Source organism: Malurus melanocephalus, unplaced genomic scaffold (genome assembly GCF_030028575.1).
Source record: "Malurus melanocephalus ecotype Western Australia unplaced genomic scaffold, MMel_1.1 scaffold_226, whole genome shotgun sequence".
Lineage (NCBI taxonomy): Eukaryota > Metazoa > Chordata > Aves > Passeriformes > Maluridae > Malurus > Malurus melanocephalus.
The window spans coordinates 1,051,057-1,073,073 of NW_026623458.1; the positions used below are offsets into that span (position 1 = coordinate 1,051,057).

A 22,017-nucleotide genomic window follows, 5' to 3' on the forward strand; every position below is an offset into this window, starting at 1 on the left:
CCTTTAACATTTAGTTTCAGAGGGTGCCCTGAATCCACTACCCATTCAAGTATGGTTTTTGAATGAGGTCTGATCTTGTCAAGTGGTACTTTGAGTCAGTTCTGTGAAGGAAAGGGAGCTTGGAAAGCCTTGATTTGGTCAGGTTCTGAGCCAGCTTGCTTCTCTGTGTTTCATATTGCTGTTCCTTAGAGTTCAGTAAATGATTAGCTTCAATTTTTTGGTCATGTTCCTATTTCCTTTATGGYTGTGCCTCCCTCCCTGGAAGCCTCAGGCTGCCTTTGGTCTCTGTACTGGGACCGTGGRCTTTGTGGTTGTATTACAGAAGTATCATGGAGCAAATGAGTGAAATGTGGTGTCTCAAAAAAYACTTTCTTTTCAGGTTTGGTGATATTATTTCAAAGAACAGCAGCAGAAGTTGAAGAAGGCTAAGAGAATGGAAATAAGTAGCTTCCTGAGAATAAGAAATGCTGGCAGATTTAGTTGGGACAGGGTGGACTGTCATGGTGGAAATAGAATGATCTGGGTCCTTATTTTGTTGTTCATAGTGCATGGAACAAGAGACTTTCATTTAGCCCCAAAAGCTGAATTTAAAATTTACCACAAATAGTTAACCCATGCAGTTCATTGCTCCTAAACAAATGTTTAGAATTATTAGTCATTGTCATTTAATATAGAAATATAAGGATCATTGACAGGATGGATTTGTTTGGAAAAAAATTCCTTGTTCCTGGTTTGGGTTATAATTGTATTGCTGATTGCTTCAGAGTATATGTCAAATGTAAAGTGTTTGAGCTAAGGAAGTTGTGCTTATGGCARGTTATTTTCCATTTTTATGTTTTGCTGTCCTCTAAATCAGTTCTGAGATACTAATTTCAGGGAGCACATGCCCAATCCAGGMGTTGCCATAGCAGTTCCAAACCCAGCTTTTGGCTTGCCTGTCTCTGTTGGGATTTCTCCAAAGGAAACATAAAAGGAATATTACAGGAAAGTTGTATTTGTTTCAGATGCTTCAGGAGAGYATAGATGATTCAAGGTGCAGTCATCTTCTGAAGTGTTTTACATCCAAACATGTTTGTGTGAGCTTTTTTCAATTGTTAYCCAGGTGGTAACCATCCTAGAAGTAAATTTAAACTTTTATGGAGTGCAGAAGAAACAATTGGATTCACAGGAATAAATAATAAGCAACGTTGCTTTTCCTTCTTTAGGATATCACGAGCTCCAGACTGAACGGGAGGTTTAACAAGCCYTTTCAGCCCTCTTCTACAGTACCTGACTGGAGAACAAAGGACAATGATCTTCGCCTTCTGCTGTCAAATGGAAGAATAATTAGGTATRAAGGATTGATTTGGGATACTTTTTCCTGGTCTTTGTGGTCTGGAGTATGCTAGTGGTTAATATTTCTGTTTGTGGAGCTCTAAGCTGTTTTTACCAGTAAGACTCATGGTAGGAAGAGAGAAGGAATGTCTGTGTYTGCTGTCCCCTAGTGGAGTCACAGTTAGGGAGTGAAGAGGAAGAGATTTCTTTCCATATTCCTTTGTTACAGCATTTCATTCACTTTCTCAGTGGAGTCTGTACTGAAGGGAACGCTTCAGAGTAGAAAAATTTGTTTGTATCCATATGTTAGAGTGATTCTCATTAAAAGTACCCTGGTGTTAAACTTCCTGTCTTTATGGAAATGACAGTTGTATAGGAAATAAATGGGAATATCTACAATTCAGAATGAGGAGATGAGCAGAAGAGRATATTACAGTTACACCTTGAGAGTWTGTTGGAAATAATGAAGGGATAACAATTGCTTCTGGTTTTTAAGAATAACATGGCATTTTTTTATTTTTCTTCTGAGAAGAGATGAGAGACGTCCATTTACAGATCGAAGTCTTTACACAGCRGACAGTGAAGATGAAGATGACAGGACAAGGTCGAAAAAGACAGCTGTTAAGGTGGAAGAGCAGCCCTCAGGATTTGAAGGAGAAGGGAATGCAGATGCCCAGAAACCACTGAACAGTGAGTTTGTCTCCAATTCCTACCACTTGGACATTTTGATGGTCTCAATAAGGGTGCACTGCTGCTGGTTGGTCTGAAATATTGCAAAATATAAAGAGGATAAAGAAATAAACCAGAGGAGTAGTATTAGAAGTTACATGAAACATTGTTCAGATATTATTGTTGACTGAAGAAGCTAACAGGATAAAGATGAAACATAAAATTCACCTGTCGTATTCAAGATGTTAGAGCCATCTTGAATACTACAGACAGCATTTTTCACAGTCGAGGTTAAATTGTTGTTCTGAATGAGTATTTGTTACTCTTAATCTGTTCCATAATGCAAGAATGCTGATTTATTTTTTTTAAGCAAAAATATATTTCGTTGTGAATAGCTCATCATGTCCTTTCACTGTAGAGAATGAAAGATCATTATACATAGCTAATTTTAAACCTATTTTATATTCACTTTTCCTGTTCCATATGGCTGTTACATACTTGGATTTTGTATGTTTTGCTAATGAATTGTTTTATTCCATACAAGTGATAAGACATAATTTATCATTAATAAAATCTTATACTTTCAACCTTCGTAATCTGCAAGGTTAGAAAAGAATATAGGTAATCTGCAAAATACTTTAACTTCACTTTCCAGTGCTTTAAACTATCCTTCACTAGGAATTAATCTTTTTTGGTCTTTTGTAGTCTCAAGCCCTCCTGCCAAGTGTTGAGCAGTGATGATCACACGGTGTATTAGTAAAGTRTCAATATTGAATTCCTGTTGTCAGTGCCTGTTTTTAACAGCACTGTCTGTGTGCAGATAGAATCAGTCCTTGGCATGGCTCTTGAGCTCTCTGTTGAATTTATGAGTCCCATCCTTCCACAGCAGAGCTTACATGGGCTCAGAARGTTGGCAAACTGAAGTCAACACTTAGAAAGATTAGAGACTTACAGTTCCCTGAGTTTTCTTGCACAGCCTGTCAGCCTGAATAAAATAYTTAATTATTTTCTTTAACAAAGTAGACTATAACCCCTATTGACTGTGCTTCCAGAYGTCACAGAGGACAGTATTAAAACAYCTGCACACAAAAGAAGTCTCTTGGGTGTTCTTGAAACAACAGGGCAAACAGCTTGTTGAGTGAAGGCTGACTGTGGTGCTTTTCCACTTCCAAAATTAAACTAAAGAAATTAAATTAAATATTGTGCTCAAATCAAAGATTAAATCTTGCAGAGAAATGGTAAATTTTCTTCAAAATTTTTCTCTTTTTTGATAAAGAATGAATATGGCAGTGAATATCCAAAYGTATTAAATGTACTTAGAACTAGAAGTGAATGTTGAGGTTATTCTCCCTGGAATGAAGCACTCAGGACTATTCTGATATTTTTAATTGAAGACTGAGCATCTTCCAACTYCCTATCACCTATGTGTGATCATTATACTTTAATTGAGACTTTAGAGAGAGAMGAGAATTCCATGAAAGGAGCTACCTGTTCCTTTAACAGCTTCCAGCTCCCATTGTTCCCTTCCACTGGGATTGGGGCCAAGAGGAATGTCCACAACTGCCTTTGGACAGATCGGGCTCCATCAAGCTTTGTGTGCCATGCCAAGATCCTGGCTTTATATGGTGACCCAGGATTGTCAGAGACACAAAGATCAAGTGCTGTGTGTAATAGAGCAAGAGACTTTGTGTGGATGAAGGGAAGGTGYTTTGAGATTCTGCGTAATTCACAAYGGCTTAGCCTGATCTCACAGATAATGCCTACTCTCCTTCACCAATTWCAGGAATATTCCTCCTGGTCTCTGGAGGCATACAGAGCCGTGTATTTTCTTGGAAATAGTCTAGCTTTAGACTTCAGTAGTCTAAAGAAAAATCCTTTTGATCTCTGAAATGATRYTTTCTGTAWTGTTCATGCTKTYGCGTATSCTRGAGTCTTGTTTGCCTTTTTGAAATGAGCCAAAGGCATGAGTTATCATCAGAAATCCCTTGGGTTATTTTGAGCTGCAGTAGTTAAAAATATTAATTTTACTGCTATATGTTGAGCATTACTTTATTTAGCTTAACCTCCCGTGCAGTGGTGTTACTCATTTAATGTGTTTGAATATTCCTCATGGTTCTTTCTAAAACTATCTTAAGTTTAGTGGATCTTCTCTAGCTTTTGGTCCCAGCKGTTCCATTTACTCACATTCTGATAGCAAGTCTCATTCTTAGCTTTCATCTGACTCTAAAATTAATTACTACTATGCAGTAYTTAGAAAATAATAATATCCCTTGAAATATATTTGATGCCTAATTGAAATATTTGCTGAACTCTTCAGTGGGAGCAAATCTCTGCTAAAATTGCTGTGTATATATGGTTACAGGTACATCCTTTATTTTTGCATGATTAGAGTTAGGAAGAATTGTGTTTGTTTATGTAGTTTCATATAAAACTATGCTGGAAACAAACCAACTTTTCAATTTTAATTGTCTTCATTCCAGAGTTAATWTCTGACCTGTGCAGTTTTGCTTCCAGTGTAGTTTTGTATGAAAATATAAATGCTTTAAAAGTGATGTTTCTTTCTTTAGCCCCCATTTTCTTAACACACATTAATAATTTTTTATTCTGTCGGGTTTTTCTCCAAAACACTTCTGTTACCTCAACTGCACATCACCATCTTTACCAAATTTATCCTTAATCAAGATTTTTGCCAGCAGCCTTGGCACAAGTGTACATCTAGCTCACTGGCCTTGAGCCTTGGAATCCACACACTTAGAAATGTGTTTCCTGCCCGTCTTAGGGACAAATGCTGTTTGCTATGGGTACGTGCTGCTGAGAGCTGCTCTGACTCCAGCCTGTGCACAAAAAACTGYCCAAGGTGCCTTCTCTGGAGCAGGTGCTTTATGGGAGAGAAGAAATGTTCCYGTTGAACCTGATTTCTCCTCCTGTCTTCATCTACTTAGTTGCTTCAAGAGTATATTTATCATCAGGAGACAACTCATTGTAGTCCTAAGCAAACTTGACTTGTGAATCAAATCAGTATGTGCATGTGCCTTTGTTTACCTAAAAACAAAATATGTGTTTCTTGGGTTTGGCTTCAAAAATAATTGRTAAATATTAATATWATAGATGTTASATCTTATATTTTAATTCTTCTCTCTGCAGTGTTCTTTGAAAGTGTGAAATCAGAACTCAGGAATGGATCCTCAGAGTACTCTGATAYTTCTGATTCAGAAGAATCTGAGCCTGATTGCACTACACAGGTACATCTAGAAAAAAGTCACAAAAATTAGTGAAGCAATTAAATATAATTTTGCTCACGTGCTTCAAATTTATCTGGTCAAAGTTTATGTTAAAGCAGCAATAACAATGTATATTTAATTCTTGTTCAGATTGATATCTTAATGTTCTGCTTTGTTATTCATTTATTCTAGTGTTGAGAAAATGATAACATATGCTATGTTGAGCCAGATTTTGTGATCTTCATTATCAWTGAAGTGGGGTTGGCAGAGTATGAGCCCGGCTCTGGAACAAGCAAAGTCTGAGAAAAGTCAGATCCTAGTTGCTTTGTTTMTTATTTTAATAACAAGTCTAAATTTAATAATTAGAATTATTAGTATCTGCCACWCAGTTTTTCTTTAAGTGTCTAATGGATTAATTTTTCTTCATGTTTAAATTTGTCTTTTGGAATGACACATCCAAAATTAGTTCTCACAGTAGCACCTGTAAATCCTTTCAATGTTTTTTTGTATTGTACTGAAGATGATCTTAACAAAACARTACCTTTATTACTAACACTAAATCATAGTTTAATTGCCTATTTGTGTCACTTTCTAAGGTTAGAGATTACAAAGCTGCTCATGTGAATGAAGCTTTTTCGTATAAAAATACCTCTTGGTGAAAAAAATGCTCTTCATTCATTCCAGTTCTGGCTGTGGTGATAGGAATGGCGGTGTCAGTGTTTATGGAGTATGATTCCTCCATGTTCTGATCTTCCCTTTTCAACACTTCTTTTGAGTGTCACATATATTGCTTGGCTCGAAAAAGAATTTTTGATATTCTCTGTACTTGTTGAGAGTAGATGAGCCTGAATTACCAGGATGGAACATATGTGCTGTAGCCCTTGCTTCATGTAAAGGCATATTGAGTCACATATGGCTGCTCCACCTTTGAGGAGCTCCTGCCCATGCAAGCTGTAATCTCAGCAGGAGCTGAAAAGCTCTTTCATTCATGAAATGAGGCTGTGCCTCTGTAAGAGAGGCAGCAGCTGTTGTGTCTCTGTTCCTGCTGCGTTCTGGATTTACCTGAGAGCATCTGTCATTCATCAGAGATAGTGCTGCTGAAAGTTGTGTTTTGTGAGAGCAGCAGCCAGCAGTTTTCTGGGGCAGAATGTTATATAKAATAGGCATCAATTGTCTGTTGCTTGGAGCCATACTTCTGTATTTTTTGCCTCTACCTTGAATGTTGAAGATAAAAATAATTAATGCTCTCCTTAAAGAGAATGCAGTGATTTGTGTATGGTGTGATRTATGTGGTGGTTTGTAAGAAAATGGATTTTGGAGATGCTGGAACATCTACTCATCGCTATTACAAAATTTGGATGTATAGCATTTCAGCTGCTATATTCAAATTAACTCCATTCTGGGTACTAGAAATATAAAAAAAGTTGGATCTGGAAGCTTTTGAATTCTTCACTTGGCATGAGTTAAGGTAGAGTCTTCACTTAGGAGGTCTGCTGACCATTCTGTATGCTGCTTCCTCTTGTTTCAGCAGAAGGATTCCTCCACAGAGGAGTCAGAAAGCTCAGGTGATGAAGAGAAGCAGGAAGTAACATCAAATTTCAAAGAGGACTCTAAGGTCACAAGAGACCTTTGTCAAAATACCCAGAAGCCATCCAGAAATGAAACTCCCAGTAAAAAGTAAGCACACTGTGGGCATTTTTTWTAAATTGCTCGACCTTTTAGCATGTATTTATGGTTCTACTTCATAGCAATGTGAAAATCAGTCCTTCAGAGGATTCTGTTCTGAAATGCTCGCTGCTTCTTTGATTTTCCTAGGGAATGTCCTACCTCGACAAGTACAGAAGAAGAAGCTATTCAGGGCATGCTTTCTATGGCAGGATTGCACTATACTACATGTTTACCAGGTCATACTCAAAGCACAGACTGCACAAATAAAAGAACCTCTCTTCAGGAACACAGAAGCTACCCCAGGAGTCGGCATAAAGACAGACAGCCATCTCAGAGCCACAAAACAATAGAATGTGGTAGGTATCTGAACTAATGAYACTGCTGCTCCCTGCTTTTGAGCAGAGTGCTCAGAATAATCACTTAAAGCTACATTTTTAGMTTTGCAGTCATTAGATTAGTAGCTTTTAAGTAAATCAGACTGACAGTTAKAAAGGTGTGTTCTTTGGTTTTGCTTAGTTGTTTTGTTTTCTATAGAAAGTAAATATTGCTTCTAAAAACTGGGGCAAACATAGCTTGTCAGCAGAACACCCTTTGTAAATATTTCCATCTTGAAAGCTTTGTGCCATCCTGACAACAATGGCAAAGTTGTGGCTAGATTGAAAGTATTAAAGTCTGAACTTGTTGAACTTCTCTTCAGGTAGGTCTGTGAAGGAGGAGGAAGGAGACTTAGGAACTTCAGCATGGACTARACACCTGAAGGAAGCTTCGAGGATTGCCCCTCAGGTACAGCACTTTAAACACTTTGAGCACATTTCATAGGAGAAGAGATCATGAAGTTTTAAGTACAGAAGGCACAGTGGGCAGGTCTTTACACACTGCTTATTTGATAGATACTTCTGGTAACTGGGTATTTCTGTCATGCATTTTTTCTACTGTTGTKTTGGGTATTTTCCTTTCAAATTCACCCAAAGTGCCTAATATTAAGGTATTCAGGGCAGTATCTTGAAAAATAAATAACACTGCATTAAAAATGCATGAATTTATAKTCATTGTAACTGGAGAAGCACTTTGTTGTTTATTCATTGTTATTCCCAACCAGAACATCAGAACAAGTGGAACATGTTGGTAGTATGTATAGTAAAGATTCTTGCTTAGGAAATTGGTATTGCCAAACCAATAGAACTTTTCAACAACCAGCAGGTAGGAATGTTTTGCTGATGTCCAGATGGAATCCAGCAAGGAATGAAAGGTTGTGTGCTTTACACTCTATTTTAGTGTTTCTGAACTTGTCAGTATTAGAAGTATTAATTAAATAGAACAACTAAAGTTGTAAAATTACAGCCATTAAATAGTGTTAAGTAGTGTTTGCTTTGTAAGAGTATCTGATTATGTGGTGCTCCTTTGCAGTTTGCAATTCCCAATTTAGCATTTGTTCTCTCATCAGCTGAATATTGAAAACAAAGCACCTATTTAAGTAATAGGTACTTATTAACTGGTTATTAATAGGTAATTAGGTGGTTATGGTATGGCTTGTTATAGTGGCTGGTTTAATCAAGAACAATTGCRTTTGTTTTGGCCACTTCAAACTGAAAATGAGAAGTATAGAAATGGAGTACATCAGTACATRTAATTAAACTGTAACATTGCCCCTGGGTGCAGATGGAAAAGCTTGCACAGAGACTTTTGTGTGTTATCTTCAAGAGGTAYCTGTGCTAAAAGAAATGATGGAATCATAAAGTGGCCAGCTACTGGTGGAACTGAAATAACACAGCAGGATAATTGGAAAAATTGGAGTAAACCTGTAGTCAGAAGCTTCTAACTTTTACATTTTTTCTTCTCATGTCCATATTAGGATGCAAATAAAACTCCGAAATACATAAAGAAAGAGGGCGCATCAGAAGCCAACCTTAAGGTTCAGGAGAACAGAAGCATAGTCCACAGCAGCAGCTTGAGTTTTCAGCATGGCAAATACCCACGAGACTCGAGCCTCATGCAAGGAGAGTGTCAGCTGAGTGATGGCAGCCTCAGCCCTGACAGACCCTAYGGGGAAACGTCCTTGTCTGTGCCACTGCACCCTACAAAGAGGCCAGCCTCAAACCCACCCCCCATCAGCAACCAGGCAACGAAAGGTAACGCTGAGCTCTGTCCTTCTGCCAGGGTGGGGAAGGAAAAGTCTGGCAAAAGGRGCAAAAAGAGCTGTTGGATGCAAAAAAATGAGTGAAGGACAGCAATAACCTGGAGGAAAAATACAAAGTCAGGCATGCTGTGGACACTCAGRTTTTGGCACAGAATGTGGGATTGTCCAATTAGGAGAGACCTAACTGGCCTGAATCAKATTTGCTTATTGAAATGTTTAAAAGCTCTAACACTTCAGAGTTAGTCTGATRAGCTTACTATTTAGTTTTTGTCTCTAGTTTATATTGTATAATTTACTCAAGCAAATTGAGTAAAATTCAGGAAGCTCAGTTTAGGTTCTCCCCTCCTACACCCACTGCCCTTGATAGACTGGAAACGTTTGTAAATAATATACTTACTTTATTTATTTATGATAGTGCTAGCCAGAGTTAAGAGAAAAYARTTCCTAATTTTGCTTTTAAACTATTCTGATTCTCTGTTTGTTTTTCAAACTGATTCCRGTGAAAATTTTRYCTGCTTCAGCTTGAAAGCTGCGTTTCACCRTTGCTCTGCAGTGATTWCARTTTGTTCTGAAATTCTGAAATTTGTCTGAGTGGACACTCAGACTTTGTCTCAGAATGTGGGAGGTGGAATTAAGAGAGACCTAACTGGCCTGAATCAGATTTGCGTATTGAAATAAAGGTTTAAAAAGCTCTATCACTTTAGAAATAGTCTGATGAGCTTACTGTTTAGTTTTTACTTTMTAGTTTATATTCTGGAATTTACTCAAGGGAGTAAGTTGAGTAAAATTTAGGAAGCTCAGTTCAAGTTCTTCTCTACTACACCCACTGCCCTTCATAGACTGGAAATGTTTGTAAATACTTTTATTTATGATAGTGCTAACCAGAATTAAGAGAAAACAGTTCCTAATTTTGGTTTTAAATTATTCTGATTCCATATTTATTTTTCAAACTGATTCTGGTGAAAATTTTGCCTGGAAAGTTTTGSCTGCTTCAGTTTGAAAGCTGTGTTTCACTGTTGCTCTACAGTGATTACAATTTGTTCTGAAATTMYTGTCCATGCTGTGGACACTCAGACTTTGGCTCAGAATATACTAATTTTATTTATGGTAGTGCTAGCCAGAGTTAAGGGAAAACAATTCCTGGTTTGGTTTTTTTTCTTACAATTCTGGTTCCCTTTTTATTTTTCAAACTGCTGAAAATTTTACCTGCTTCAGCTTGAAAGCTGCRTTTCACYGTTGCTCTACAGTGATTACAATTTGTTCTGAAATTTCCTGGCTTTGGTTTTTCAGGCAAACGTCCAAAGAAAGGAATGGCAACTGCAAAACAGCGCCTTGGGAAGATCCTGAAGCTGAACAGGAATGGCCATGCACGTTTCTTCGTTTAATGTAGCTGCTACTTGTACTACTGCTGTCTTTCCTACACAGACCAGTATTGAGGACAACAGAGCCTGGAGCTGCTGTTATTCCTCTGCTCGAAGCAGACTTGCATGTACCATAGAAAACACTGCCTGATGAACAAAAGAAAAAAGGAAAAAAAGAAAAAAAAAAAGAAAAAGGAAAAAAAACCACACGGAAAAAAAACCAACCCAATGCTGCATTTTCACTGTGCCACACCTGCTCAGCAATAACCATACGGGAATGGGGAAATCTTCAGAGAGACACGGACTGTGAGAAATAGTCTCTCATCAGGGCTTGAATATCATTTGTTGCTGGTAGTTTCTGAYCTAAATTAATGAGGGGAAGATGATGAAGGTGGTTTATCAATAATTTATTTCTGATAGATTTTCGCAACTTTTAAATTCATTTAAGAAGCTATTTATTTGGAAGACTTTTTCTGTGGGGGTTATTAATTTAGATTTAATAATGTGAAAGTTTTAAATTGTTTTGATAATGTGTGTTTGGTGCAGTGGAGAGCCACATTAATTGTGATTAGTCTGGACTCCTAAATTTGATATTCAGGTTGTAGTCTTAAATAGGGGTGAGATGCATTATTAATTATTTTTTAAATTAAGGCATAAGGAATCTTATTTTTTTTTTCCTGCTTTTTGTAAGCTGTTGGCTGGGCTTCTGTTGACTTGCAAGTTGCATATTCTCTGCCAGCTTGATTATTTTTTGACCTGTCCTTTTTAATATCAGATTTATTTATTTAAYGGACTAGAAGAGACTCCTGAAGATGAAAAATCTTCTTACGTCAGTCCAGTAGTAACTTGTTTTAAACTGTACCTCTTTCCTCCAAATCTGAGTGCATACTTTTCCTCCTGATGATCTGTCTGTGATAATTTTCTTCTGTAAAAAKACTCCCTGAAAYTGCATTTGTACAAGTTATTTAAGAGTTGGTACAAAGGAGGAAAACCCAATACATCTTTTGGAGGAACGAGGACATCACTTAAGTTCAACGTTTCTTCAGAACAGTTGCTCTCAAATAATTCGTAAGATACACATTGCAGTCATAAGATTAGGCTTTTCACTTAATGTAGCATGGAAGAAGCATTTAAATGTTTTTATTGTAAGTTAAACACATTTTACTGAAGAGTCACAAAAGTGGGAGAACTGTGTTGCTTTCAAAGCTGGGCGAGACAGCAAATTAAAAGTCTTAACTGGTCCATATACATAAGCATTTAAGTAGCTTACTGGTATCAGAATGAGCATTTATGTCAGGCTTCAGACAGAGCTGATAGCAAATGCCAGTTCTGAATTATTGTAAATAATTTTGATTTAAAATCTGTATTTTTCTGTAATATAAAATGAAATATTTAACTTTAGAGGGACGGGGATGAAGGCGGAGAGGGGAATACTTTTACTTGATTCTGGAAAAAGGGCATTTTGCGGGGTCCAGCCAAAATGTAAACATTAACATGCTAGTGACAACGATATTGTTGGTTGGTTGGGGTTTTTTTTGATTGGTAAGACTAAAAATACTCCTGCATAACTGTCCAAGTCATCAAATTGATTTAATTTTCAGCACCAGTTTTTCCTTTCTCCATATTCTATACTGGAATAATTTTGTCTTGTGGTTTAAAAMCAAACTCAGTTTTATTTTCCAGAATATTCATGCAGTTACTTTGATTTAGGCTAGATTATGAAGCCTTCAGAAATTTGTGGAAATAGTTCTGATGTCAGGTGTTCTTTGTTGCTGCAGGGTCAGAACCAGTCAGCACTATTGTTACCCCGTTTTGAAATGAAAAATCATCAAAATACAGTGCCACTGCAAAAAAGTCAGGTACCTTTCATAGCTTTACTTTATCTGGAGCTTGAAAATGATAGTTTAGGAGTGTATTTTGCAGCCCTACTTTTACATTATAAAGACTTGACTTGTGACTTGTATGGGTGAAATTTTTAACCTTTTTTGTTTGCTAATTAATTGTTTCACTTGTTTCACAAAAGCAAGATACCAGCCTTTAGAATATTGGGAATGGAGGTAGTAAAGGATTTTTAAGAAGCAGAAGATAAGCTAAGAAGTACTATACAGGTGCTGAAAGTGACTCTAAGGACTTGCTGTTCTCAGGTGCTATATTTTCTAGATGGAAATAGTTAAAAGAATATTTTAACTGTCTTCTAATATGTYCTCACCAAAGTAAGACAAAGAAATACACTATGTTGTCAATATTAATTAAAATTATTACCCATATAAATTTTCTCTTTGTTTAAACTWGAGCAAATGGTTTAATGCCTGCCAGGCTTTGGAAATTGTTTTAGCTTTAGCATATTGAACCAAACTGTTTCCTTCCTGGCTGTACAATTTCTAATGGTAGAAAATTCCAGTTCAGGGCAGCAATCAGATTCAGAGCAGAATGAAGAATGAGTTTTCTCTCCTTAAAGACAGATTTTTATCTGAAGTAAAAATATGCCAGAATAGAATCTGGAGTAAGGAATTTTAAAATATGGAGTATACTTTCTTGTACATGTGACTAGTTTATACAGAGTCTCTTTTCTGACCATCCACGCTATTTATCTGTATCTTACTGTTGAAACATAGATATGGCTGGACCCATATATATTATTTCTTCTTGGTTTTATCCTTTCTTTTACTCTTATTTTCTACCTTTTTTTCTAAGTGGCTCTCCACTGTCATGAGTTTATGTAATAGTCTCTTCACAGGCTGTCAACAGGCAGGGGTTCATTCCCATTTTCTTCAGATATCCATGCTTCCAGCAGAAGTTAAATCTGATGTTCCAACTCAGAACAAGTAATTTAAAAGAAATTGCCATGTTGAGCAGTATTAAAAAAAAGAAAAACAACAAAGGGGAAAAGAGAAGTCTTCTGGTAGCTCATGAAGAGGATGTGGTGACCTCACTTGTTTTGTGTACTTGTATGTAGAGATGTAGTTATTGTGTTCTAGCTGAAATCACTTCTGCACCAATCTTTCTGTAGATGGACTGAACCTCGTGTTGTTGTAGTGGAGAGAAAAAGCCCAATTTTTTTTCCTTGCTGTCTCACTTGGGGTGGAAGAGGGAGGGAGTAGGGAACACTGGCTGGACAACAGCGAGTTAAGCCTGCCATGGTAACTCGTTTTCAAGGGTAATCTGTTTTGAATAGTCAGAGAACTTGGATTTGGCATAAAACTCAATTTTTTTTTTTAGCAATTTTTTATAGGCGGAACAATAGGAAATGAAATATTGTAGGGGGTTTCCCACTCTCTTCTCACGTTCCTACAATTGCAAAAAAAGAAACAAACATGAAAATGGAAAGATCACCTAGAAACTATATCAAAGACACTCTTCCAGCAACTTTCCCTTTTCTTCTCCTACTATACTTGCTAATAAACCCTGGCTACAGGGTAGCCTTTGTTGACCTCTGAGGTAGATTACCTATGCAACCTACATGAATTCATTCTTAAAGACAATTTTGGAAGGGTTAGATGTTGAGAGTTAAAATCATTGTTTTCTGATCACATGGGGGGTTTTGGGGTTTTGATTTTTTTTTTTTTTTTTTTGCTGGTGGTTGAAGTGCTTGTGTTACCTTTGGTAGAGATGTAAGAGAGCACAGTGTCACAGTCACATTTTAGATGCTTCAGCTTTCCCTGGGCTTTGCTCTAAGGCACAAGCTGCCCTCATTCACGAGGCCATGAAGTTGCAAGTGTTGAAAATTTTGCAGGATTTCCAAGCTGGTGGGAATCTTGCCTGCCCCCTTTTTGGTAGCTGTGGAGACTTAAGCAGAACTGAAATTAGGATGAAATTAGTGACTTGTGCCCTCTCCAGGCTCCACGTGCCCCTTCACACTCCCACCCTGACCCCCAAGCCTCGAGTCTTTCCAGAGTGTCATTCACATCAAAACTTCCAGACCATTCAAAGCTGTTTGTAGYTCTGGGGCTGAGTGAGCCCAGAGCTACTCTGACAGAAGAAATATAAATTGAACCAAGGGCCTTACTGTTTATTCTTAAACAAGTTGATGAAAAGCTGCAACATCCATTTTTCCAAAAAATAAACCCAACAAAAAAACCACCCTGGTAACCCTCTTTGTGGGAGAGTATGAATGGTAAGTCAAGCAGTGGATGGGAAATAAAAGTAGCACTGATAAGGAAATGCACGTTCTTCACAGGCTGCATTTCTGTTTGGAAGAAAAAAAAAGACTTTTTCTACTTTTAATATAAATTAAGCCATAAGAGTTTCATGCTGTGGGAAGGGAATGAAAGGGATCACTTTAAGAGATTATATTGATATGTATTGTCACTTCTGCTGGGAAATGTCTATTGCTGCCAATGCTTTGGTGAATCTTTTTTTTTTAGAAAAAAAGCAAACATGGAATTTGAAAAAAAAAAGGGGCTAGTTCTTGGCTATATTTACTAGTTTTGTAGTAATGTTTTGCTGGCCCATTTGTCTTTTCCTCTCCTTTTTCTACTCTCATAGTCTAATTTCTATCTTTCCTTCTTAATGTTTCTGAAAATATTAGCTTGTCTGCTCAGTAGGGGTCGGTGTATGTGTGTCTTCCTTTTTACAGAAACGCACTACTGTGTTAAGTATTTGGCTGGGAAATGGGATGCTGCAGCTTTAAGAGCATTTTTTTCAATTCATAACAGTATTTCCCATCCTCTTTTGCCTGCAGGCAGGGAAAGTGTATGTACAGTATTTATTTTGTTTTGATTTTACTTTAAATTTGTAAGTTTCTATAAGTAGTTCACATTGATTATTCTAGGGGAGGACAAGTGGCTTTGTTTAAATTTGTATTTGATATTCATAGTTTCCACTTTCTGTACTTTAAAAATACTGAAATTAAAAAATTGTATGCTTATGTTTTGATTTTAGCACTCGAAAGCGTTTAATTTCTTCAGACTTCTGCTCATTTCCTTCAGTGTAAATACAGTAAAATGTACAGAATATTGTCAGGAGAAAAAATGCTTTTCTAGGTCCAGTCTCTGTGCCCTTTGCTTGTCACATTTTAAAGAAGAAATTTTGTGGAGAAATACGAGGGAATATTCTCATACCAATTTCTTTTCCTGAATTTTTTCCAAGTGCAAATTTCAGTCCAAGTATATTATATGGCAACTAAATGCATTTTGTGAAGATGTGTATATTCTTTTTGAATCCTGATATAAAAAGGAGATGGCAGTGTTTGTGATTCATCATATCATCAGGTCTAGATCTGTAAGAAGGGTGTCAAATGGTATTTTCCTATTCTTGCTCTTGGTTTTTGTTCAGGTTTGTCTCATGCTACTGATGGCTGACTGATCTCTTAATTAATTGGTTGTTTTGTTTTTTTCTTGAAGTGTGTGCAGTTTCTGGAAGAAGAGCTTTCCCTTGCACACTTAGATATCCCTAGTCACACTTGCTTTTGTCCTGGAGGAATTCCCTGCAGGTTTTTCCCACCAGACATCAGAATCTGCCAGTGTTCCCTGTTTTGGCTCTGGTGGCAGTGTGGGTGCTGTGCTGGGGATGGTGACAGCGTTGCTGTCCCACCCTGCAGTTTGGTGTCACACATTTTCTGCTGCACCGCATGCTCCGTGCCACTGAGCTGCTTCAGGGCTGTCCTGAGGGTCATTTTTGGGAGCCTCAGATCAGTGATGCACCAGTGGCATTGGAAGAACCAGGTGGCAGAAGGGGTTTGATRCAGCATCCTGTTCAGCTGTTCAGGTTTGCTTCTTAGTTTACAATTTATATTTGTAATGACTTGGAGAATTGTTCATTGACTTAATTGTGCCAGGTGCTTTACAGACAAAGAACAGGAATGCTGATCTCGTCAAACCATGCTTAATGAAAGTTGAAAAAAAACATGACAAACTGGAAGTTTTGTGGCCTAAGGTTTAAGACACGATAGTGTTGTAGATTTTGGGAGCAGAAACTTCTGTGCTGTTTCAAAAACAAATTTCGTTTGAGTGGAGTAAGAAATCGTGAGGAAAAGTCATTAATCAAGTACAGGGGTTGAAAATGAAATATTTATACGTCCATAAATCTGTTCCCGTTGTGTTTTGACATGCCTTTCCATATTATCAATTAATGTGTTAAAACAGATTTTAAATTTGATTAGCCCAAGATTTGCCAAAGATCTGAAGGAGCTGTTTGTCTGTCAGAGCAACTGTCTGTTTTGAAAAGGTCTTAAATCACTGTGATTGAAGAGCAATGCTACAGCCTATGCATTTCCATCAAACACTCATCTGGATTTGTCACACTCAACTCACTGCTCATAGTAAAGTTTTGGTCTCAAAGTGATAGACTTTGGAGAGCTCCTCAGTGGGYGACAAATATGAGTTTCTTACCTATATAAAAACTTACATTTACAATTTCACTATTTGCCCCCTTGTTTTTTTGCCTGCTACACTTCAGAGATGTTTTTCTGTGACAGCTGTTTAGTGGATAATAGGATAATACACTGGAAAACATGGGAAATATTTCAAGTGCTGCTTTAAATGCTACTGGATAGCTTTCAGCAGCTGGAGCCATATTTTCTTTAAAAGTCAGAGTTTCTGGTCTTCTGCCTTTCTGTTTGCAGAGGATGGGCAAATACTTACCTGTATTGTTCTTTCCTAAGGGACAGATGGATYTTTAAGATTTTAATGCTACCAAATCCAGCAAAAGAATTGAATTTCTAAAGTCAGGGAATGGACAAGATACCCTCATCAGTATCTGAAGACTAAAGTTAGTGATTCTGGTTTTTAGTCAACAGTATTCTACTGCATTTGAGGTAAAGTACCCCCTTGTAAAGTGCCTACAGACTTGCTTTTCATTTCTGTACATTTAGTGAAGTTCAGCTCCTTCTCCAGAGGGTTTGTCCTGACCTGCTGAAGTTGTGAAGCTTTTGTAGTGATGGCTCATCMGTTAACACGTTTAACCAAACCTCTTCCAGTTGGTTTAGTTGGGTGGAACTTTGGATTGACAATGGAAACCTGACTAATATGAATACAGTGAAGTCAATCATGCTAACTGTTAGTTTCTGTAGAAACTTTTTTCTTTGTATAGAAGTGTTTGTCCTGGGAGCCCTTGAAATTACACTTTAGTGCTGGTAAGTAATGTCAGCTGTCTCAAGCCAAAAGTTAATGAGAACTGAAACTGTAAAACCAGAATGTTCYTGTTACTCCTGATACAACCAGGATTGTTCAACACCTTTGTTTCTACAGTGCTCAGTGACTGAAATTTTACCTGCAGAAAAACCAGCTGGTGATCAAGACAGTGAATAAAATTTGCCATTGCCAGAGCCCATAGTATTCCACCTAACAGCTGGCTAGTAGCACAGTTTGCTTTGTCTAGACTAAGGTCTGATTTCTCTAAAGCCAATTATATTCAATCTTTAGAATAACTACTGCAAATTTTTTAAAAGAATTGTGTTTGGCATAATAGATCTATTTATCTGTACTGCTTCTGCTGTATTTGCTTTGGTCTTGGAAAAAATACTCTACTTTGGAACATATAAGTCAACTAAAAAAWCAGTATACAAAGAATCTGCTCGTTTGTGATGCTTCGCCCCAAAAGTCTATTTCTTGTAAGAAATTTTTGCTGCAAAGAGTAAAGTTCCCATCCATACTTGGAGAMTGTGGTATTTATCTGGAAGAAACATTTGCCCATGAACCATACACCTTCGCTTTTTGTTCTGGTTAAGCTAAAAGCTAAAAAACCTCTAGAAACTGCTACTCTGGTCTCCTAAAATGGGATGTGAGCTGTGGAAATTTGGTTTAACTTGGCAGCAGTTGCATCCTAGTATTAATTTCAAGAAGATACCAAATCTTGTGCTGTATTCTTCAGTTGTTGATTTCTAGTTACAAAGGGTTTTTTACTTTTTTACAAAAGGTCTTTGAATAGTCCTGTTACAGGTCTGGCCCAGTAACGATTTTCCTGTGCTCAATCAGCATGTGTAGAAATGGTTTTAAATTCCATCATGATGCTGCTGAACAGAGCTGTTCCCATGTGTTAAAGCATTGCTCTGCTTGAAGGAGAGCATTCCGAGTGTATTTGCCATGCCAGCTGTCCTGAAAGTAATGTCAGAACTGGTTGGTCAGATGAGGGGAACCATTTTCCTTCCAGGTGTGTTCCTGTTCAACCCAGGACTGTTGGGAATGGGGAGAAGAGGAATCTGTGAGCTGGGCAGTGCACTGCTGCAAATTGAGCTGATGTTATTGCAGAGGCTGCTGGACAGCTGTGCCTGTCATTGAGTGATGCTGAATTGTTGTATTCCTGGGAGGGAGGCCAAGCATTAAATGGGATGTGCCATGTGAAGGATCCCTTTTTCCTCAGGCTTTTACAGCAGCTCAGAAAAGAGGATTTGGTGAGATGCTTTGAGAAAATGCACAGTGTATAACTTAACTTCCTGGAGCACCAGAAGAGCTATTTTAGGCACTGTCAGTCCATTTTCTTCATTGTTAAGAGGATTTCACTTTGAGAAGTTCAGTTTGTACAGAACACTGAAAGGTATTTCGTTTTGTACATCCCACAGTTTCCTTATAAATGAGGTTTTTGAGGGGAAATGATCTGTATTGCAACAACTGATGTGTTTGGAGAGTGGGAATTCCTGTGGAGCACCCGGGGTTCAGGTGGAAGACATTTCCTCCACACCAACCTCATGTACTCATCACACAGGGCCCCTGCTATGCCCTGATAGCTTATAGACTGTTTTCAGTAATGCCACCATAAATTTTCAGTTGCCTCCCATCTCAAAGAATTTTGAAGTATAAAATGTCAGCTACTAAACTCCAGTAATATTAGCTATGATGAAAGGAATGTCTTCACTAATCCTTTTATTTCACTTTTCTGTAGACAACAAAATAGTGCTGTCAGTACTCTTAAGATACTTTAATTCTTTCCCCTTTGGTTGGGACATTCAGCCATTTCTGTATTTTTTTTCTCTGCACTGATGCAAATTCCCAGTATATTTTACAGTTGGGAAAACAACTGTAATGTCTTGAAGAAAAAGCTGAGTTCCTATTCTRTGCTGCACTGTTGTAGGTCACAGAAAAGGACTAAAAGATTGGGAACAACACAAAAAAKGAGTGACTGATCTGTTAAAACATTCTGTGGAGCCCGTACCTCCAGTCATCAGCTGAATCACCAGAGCTCAGGTTGTGGTATAACTTGATATCTCAAAGGTGTCATGTCGATTAATCACATCAAAATGTACATAGTGGTAGAGAATAGAAAGGAAACCATGTATATAAAATATTTTTTTTTAATTAGCTACAGGAATATTAGATTTTTCACTGTTTCACCTTCATGAAGGATTTGAACTAAATAGGCTTAATGCCTGAAAGACTAAGGTGATAGAAATCACTGCAAGTAACAGGGCCAAAATAGGGTTGGTTTCCAGCTAGAAGCTGTGGTAGTGGCACTGAATTGTTGGCATTTCTGTYACTGCAGTAATGGGATGGAAGGGGTGCACCCATTTCATTTTTGTATAAAAATATCTAACCCAAGCTTCTATTGGAGAATTGAACTCTGGATCCCTCTGCTTGAATTTATCAGCTGCCAAGAAGATTGTGCTATAAAGGATCCAGATTCTGGCTGGTTCTGCAAAGGATCTGAACTGGGGTATATTTACTGACTATTTTTTTTTCTTGTCTATTTAACTTTGTATGTTTTGACTTGTACGCTGTTGCAAGCAAGTTTGATACATGTTAAAAATCACAAATCTGAAAACTCTTAAATGGATTACTTCTATAGATTTTTAGTTTTATAGGTAGAGGCTACAGAATCTCAATGAGTATTTTAGAGATTGATATTGATTTTTACTTTTCCTCCACTTAGTTTTTTGGCTATGCATTGCAGTGTTTGTGCTCTGAAGTACTGAGTCCTTTTCACTGATGTGATTTTCATCTGTAAACTAAGACATCTCTGGGCTTCCCTTGTACATTTTTCAAATTCCCCAAATCTTCTGGGATGTTTCTGAGTGCAGCTCTTGCTGGCTGATTTTCYTGTCTCCTCAAATCCTATTGATACTCTAAGGTGCTAATTAATGATGCAGTGTGAGCCCAAAGYTTGCCATCCCTGTGAACAGCTGGTAAAAACAGCTCAAAGAACTTTCAAATAAACACCAACAAGATCATCAGTAGGGTCAATAGCTGCAAAATTAAAAAGGTGTAACAGTAAAATTTAGAAAAAGAGGTTTTTCTCTCTTGCAGATATTCTGGCAAGGAACTTTTAGATCACTTTCAAACACAGAATCTGCATAACTTTTATTTTACGAGGTATCTTAGAGGTGTGCAGAAGAAAAGATGGGTATTTATGTTTCATTTGATCCTACTTTTCCCACAAGCTTTTCCCGGGATTGACTTCTGAGGTAAATCCTGTCTGCACMGGAATGCAGCTGGACACAGGGCCAGGCTGTGCCTCTGATCTAGGGTACAATCCACTCCTCTCTCTGGGACAGAACCAGAGCAAAAAAAAAGTTTTGGTTTGCACCTTCTATGTGGGATAAGGGACAGCAATTATCAAGCAGAAAAAAAAAAAAAAAAGGGGATGCTGAAGATTGTGGGGAAAAATTAATCCTCTGATTTACTAAGGTCGGCTGTTGAACAAATCTGTGCCAAGTCATCAGAGGGATATCCTGGACAAAACTTTGCTAAAAGGAGCCTTTCTAGTGCAGGATGCTGGGTTTAATAGCTCTGATGTGAGGCATCTTGGTGTATATGGAAAATGGRCAGGATAAACAAAGATTTCTACTARCACGCCSTGATGAAACCTCCTGATGCCTCCTTCTGAAAMTTCCCWGTAGGTCAAGTCAGTTTTTAATGGCAAGGCTCTGAGCAAAGGCAGATGGGGTGCCAAGGTTATGTTTCTATTACCTGGCTGGTAGAGTGTGTCTAATTATTATAAATTCATTTCTAGATCTATTTACGTATTTATATATTYAAATTACTTACCTTTCTGAAGAAATCAGAAGCTATTCTGCCATGCTGTAATGTCATAATCTAATGGCCAGCCAGAAGGAGAGTGGAGCCCATTGCTCATGACAGTCTTTGCAAAAACTCTTAGCTTGTTTTCTTTCCTCCTTGTTTCACTTGGGGGTTCCTGTTTGTCCTTTGTGATGTGTCCTGTCTGGGATGGCAGCTGTTGGGTGCTTGTGCAGTGCCTGACAAAGGGATTTCATTAACACCTTGGGCCAGGATTAGTTATAATTAAACTTTCTATATTATTTTTACCCTTTATATTTGAGTAGAATAGAATTTCACATTCCATCCATTCCAGTCTCTGAAAATGGGGATGACTCCTTCCTCTTTCCCTTTTGCTGCCCTGCAGACCCTGCAGCATAGAGAATGCTTCAACAGAAATAAATACATAGGAAGGATACATTTCTTTGGCTGTGGGTCATACAACAGTGGAAARCACAGCAAATTAAGTTATGTCTTCTGCTAGGAATAAAATGTGAAATTTGTGATTTTTAGGGAAAAAAAAAACCCCAAAAGTGAGGGATAAGGATGTGTTAATTCCCTTTAGCCACATCTGCGAACAGTGAGGAATGAAAGCCTTTACATCACTCACAGGACACGTGGATCGTTTTATGTTTCCACTTTGTCMATTCCTTGAGTATAGAAGAGAAGAATAGAGACAGAAAGCTGTGTTTTTATTCGAAAGCTGTATTTTTATCGCTGAG

At 37.7% G+C, this 22,017-nt stretch overlaps 1 protein-coding gene across 2 annotated transcripts in view; it reads left to right on the plus strand.

Annotated features, from left to right (window-relative positions):
* KDM7A (lysine demethylase 7A) overlaps positions 1-15,250 on the plus strand; it is a 61,071-nt gene extending 45,821 nt beyond the window's left edge. Inside the window, exons 13-20 of one of the 2 annotated variants that reach the window (XM_057374493.1) lie at positions 1,206-1,330; positions 1,847-2,004; positions 5,128-5,225; positions 6,733-6,881; positions 7,020-7,228; positions 7,570-7,655; positions 8,725-9,001; positions 10,300-15,250. In XM_057374493.1, coding sequence (XP_057230476.1) covers positions 1,206-1,330; positions 1,847-2,004; positions 5,128-5,225; positions 6,733-6,881; positions 7,020-7,228; positions 7,570-7,655; positions 8,725-9,001; positions 10,300-10,394 — 1,197 coding nt within the window. In that variant the 3' untranslated portion in view covers positions 10,395-15,250. The remainder of the gene's footprint in view (positions 1-1,205; positions 1,331-1,846; positions 2,005-5,127; positions 5,226-6,732; positions 6,882-7,019; positions 7,229-7,569; positions 7,656-8,724; positions 9,002-10,299) is intronic. The other variant, XM_057374494.1, reaches the window with a different exon arrangement.
* The last annotated feature ends 6,767 nt before the right edge of the window (positions 15,251-22,017 follow it).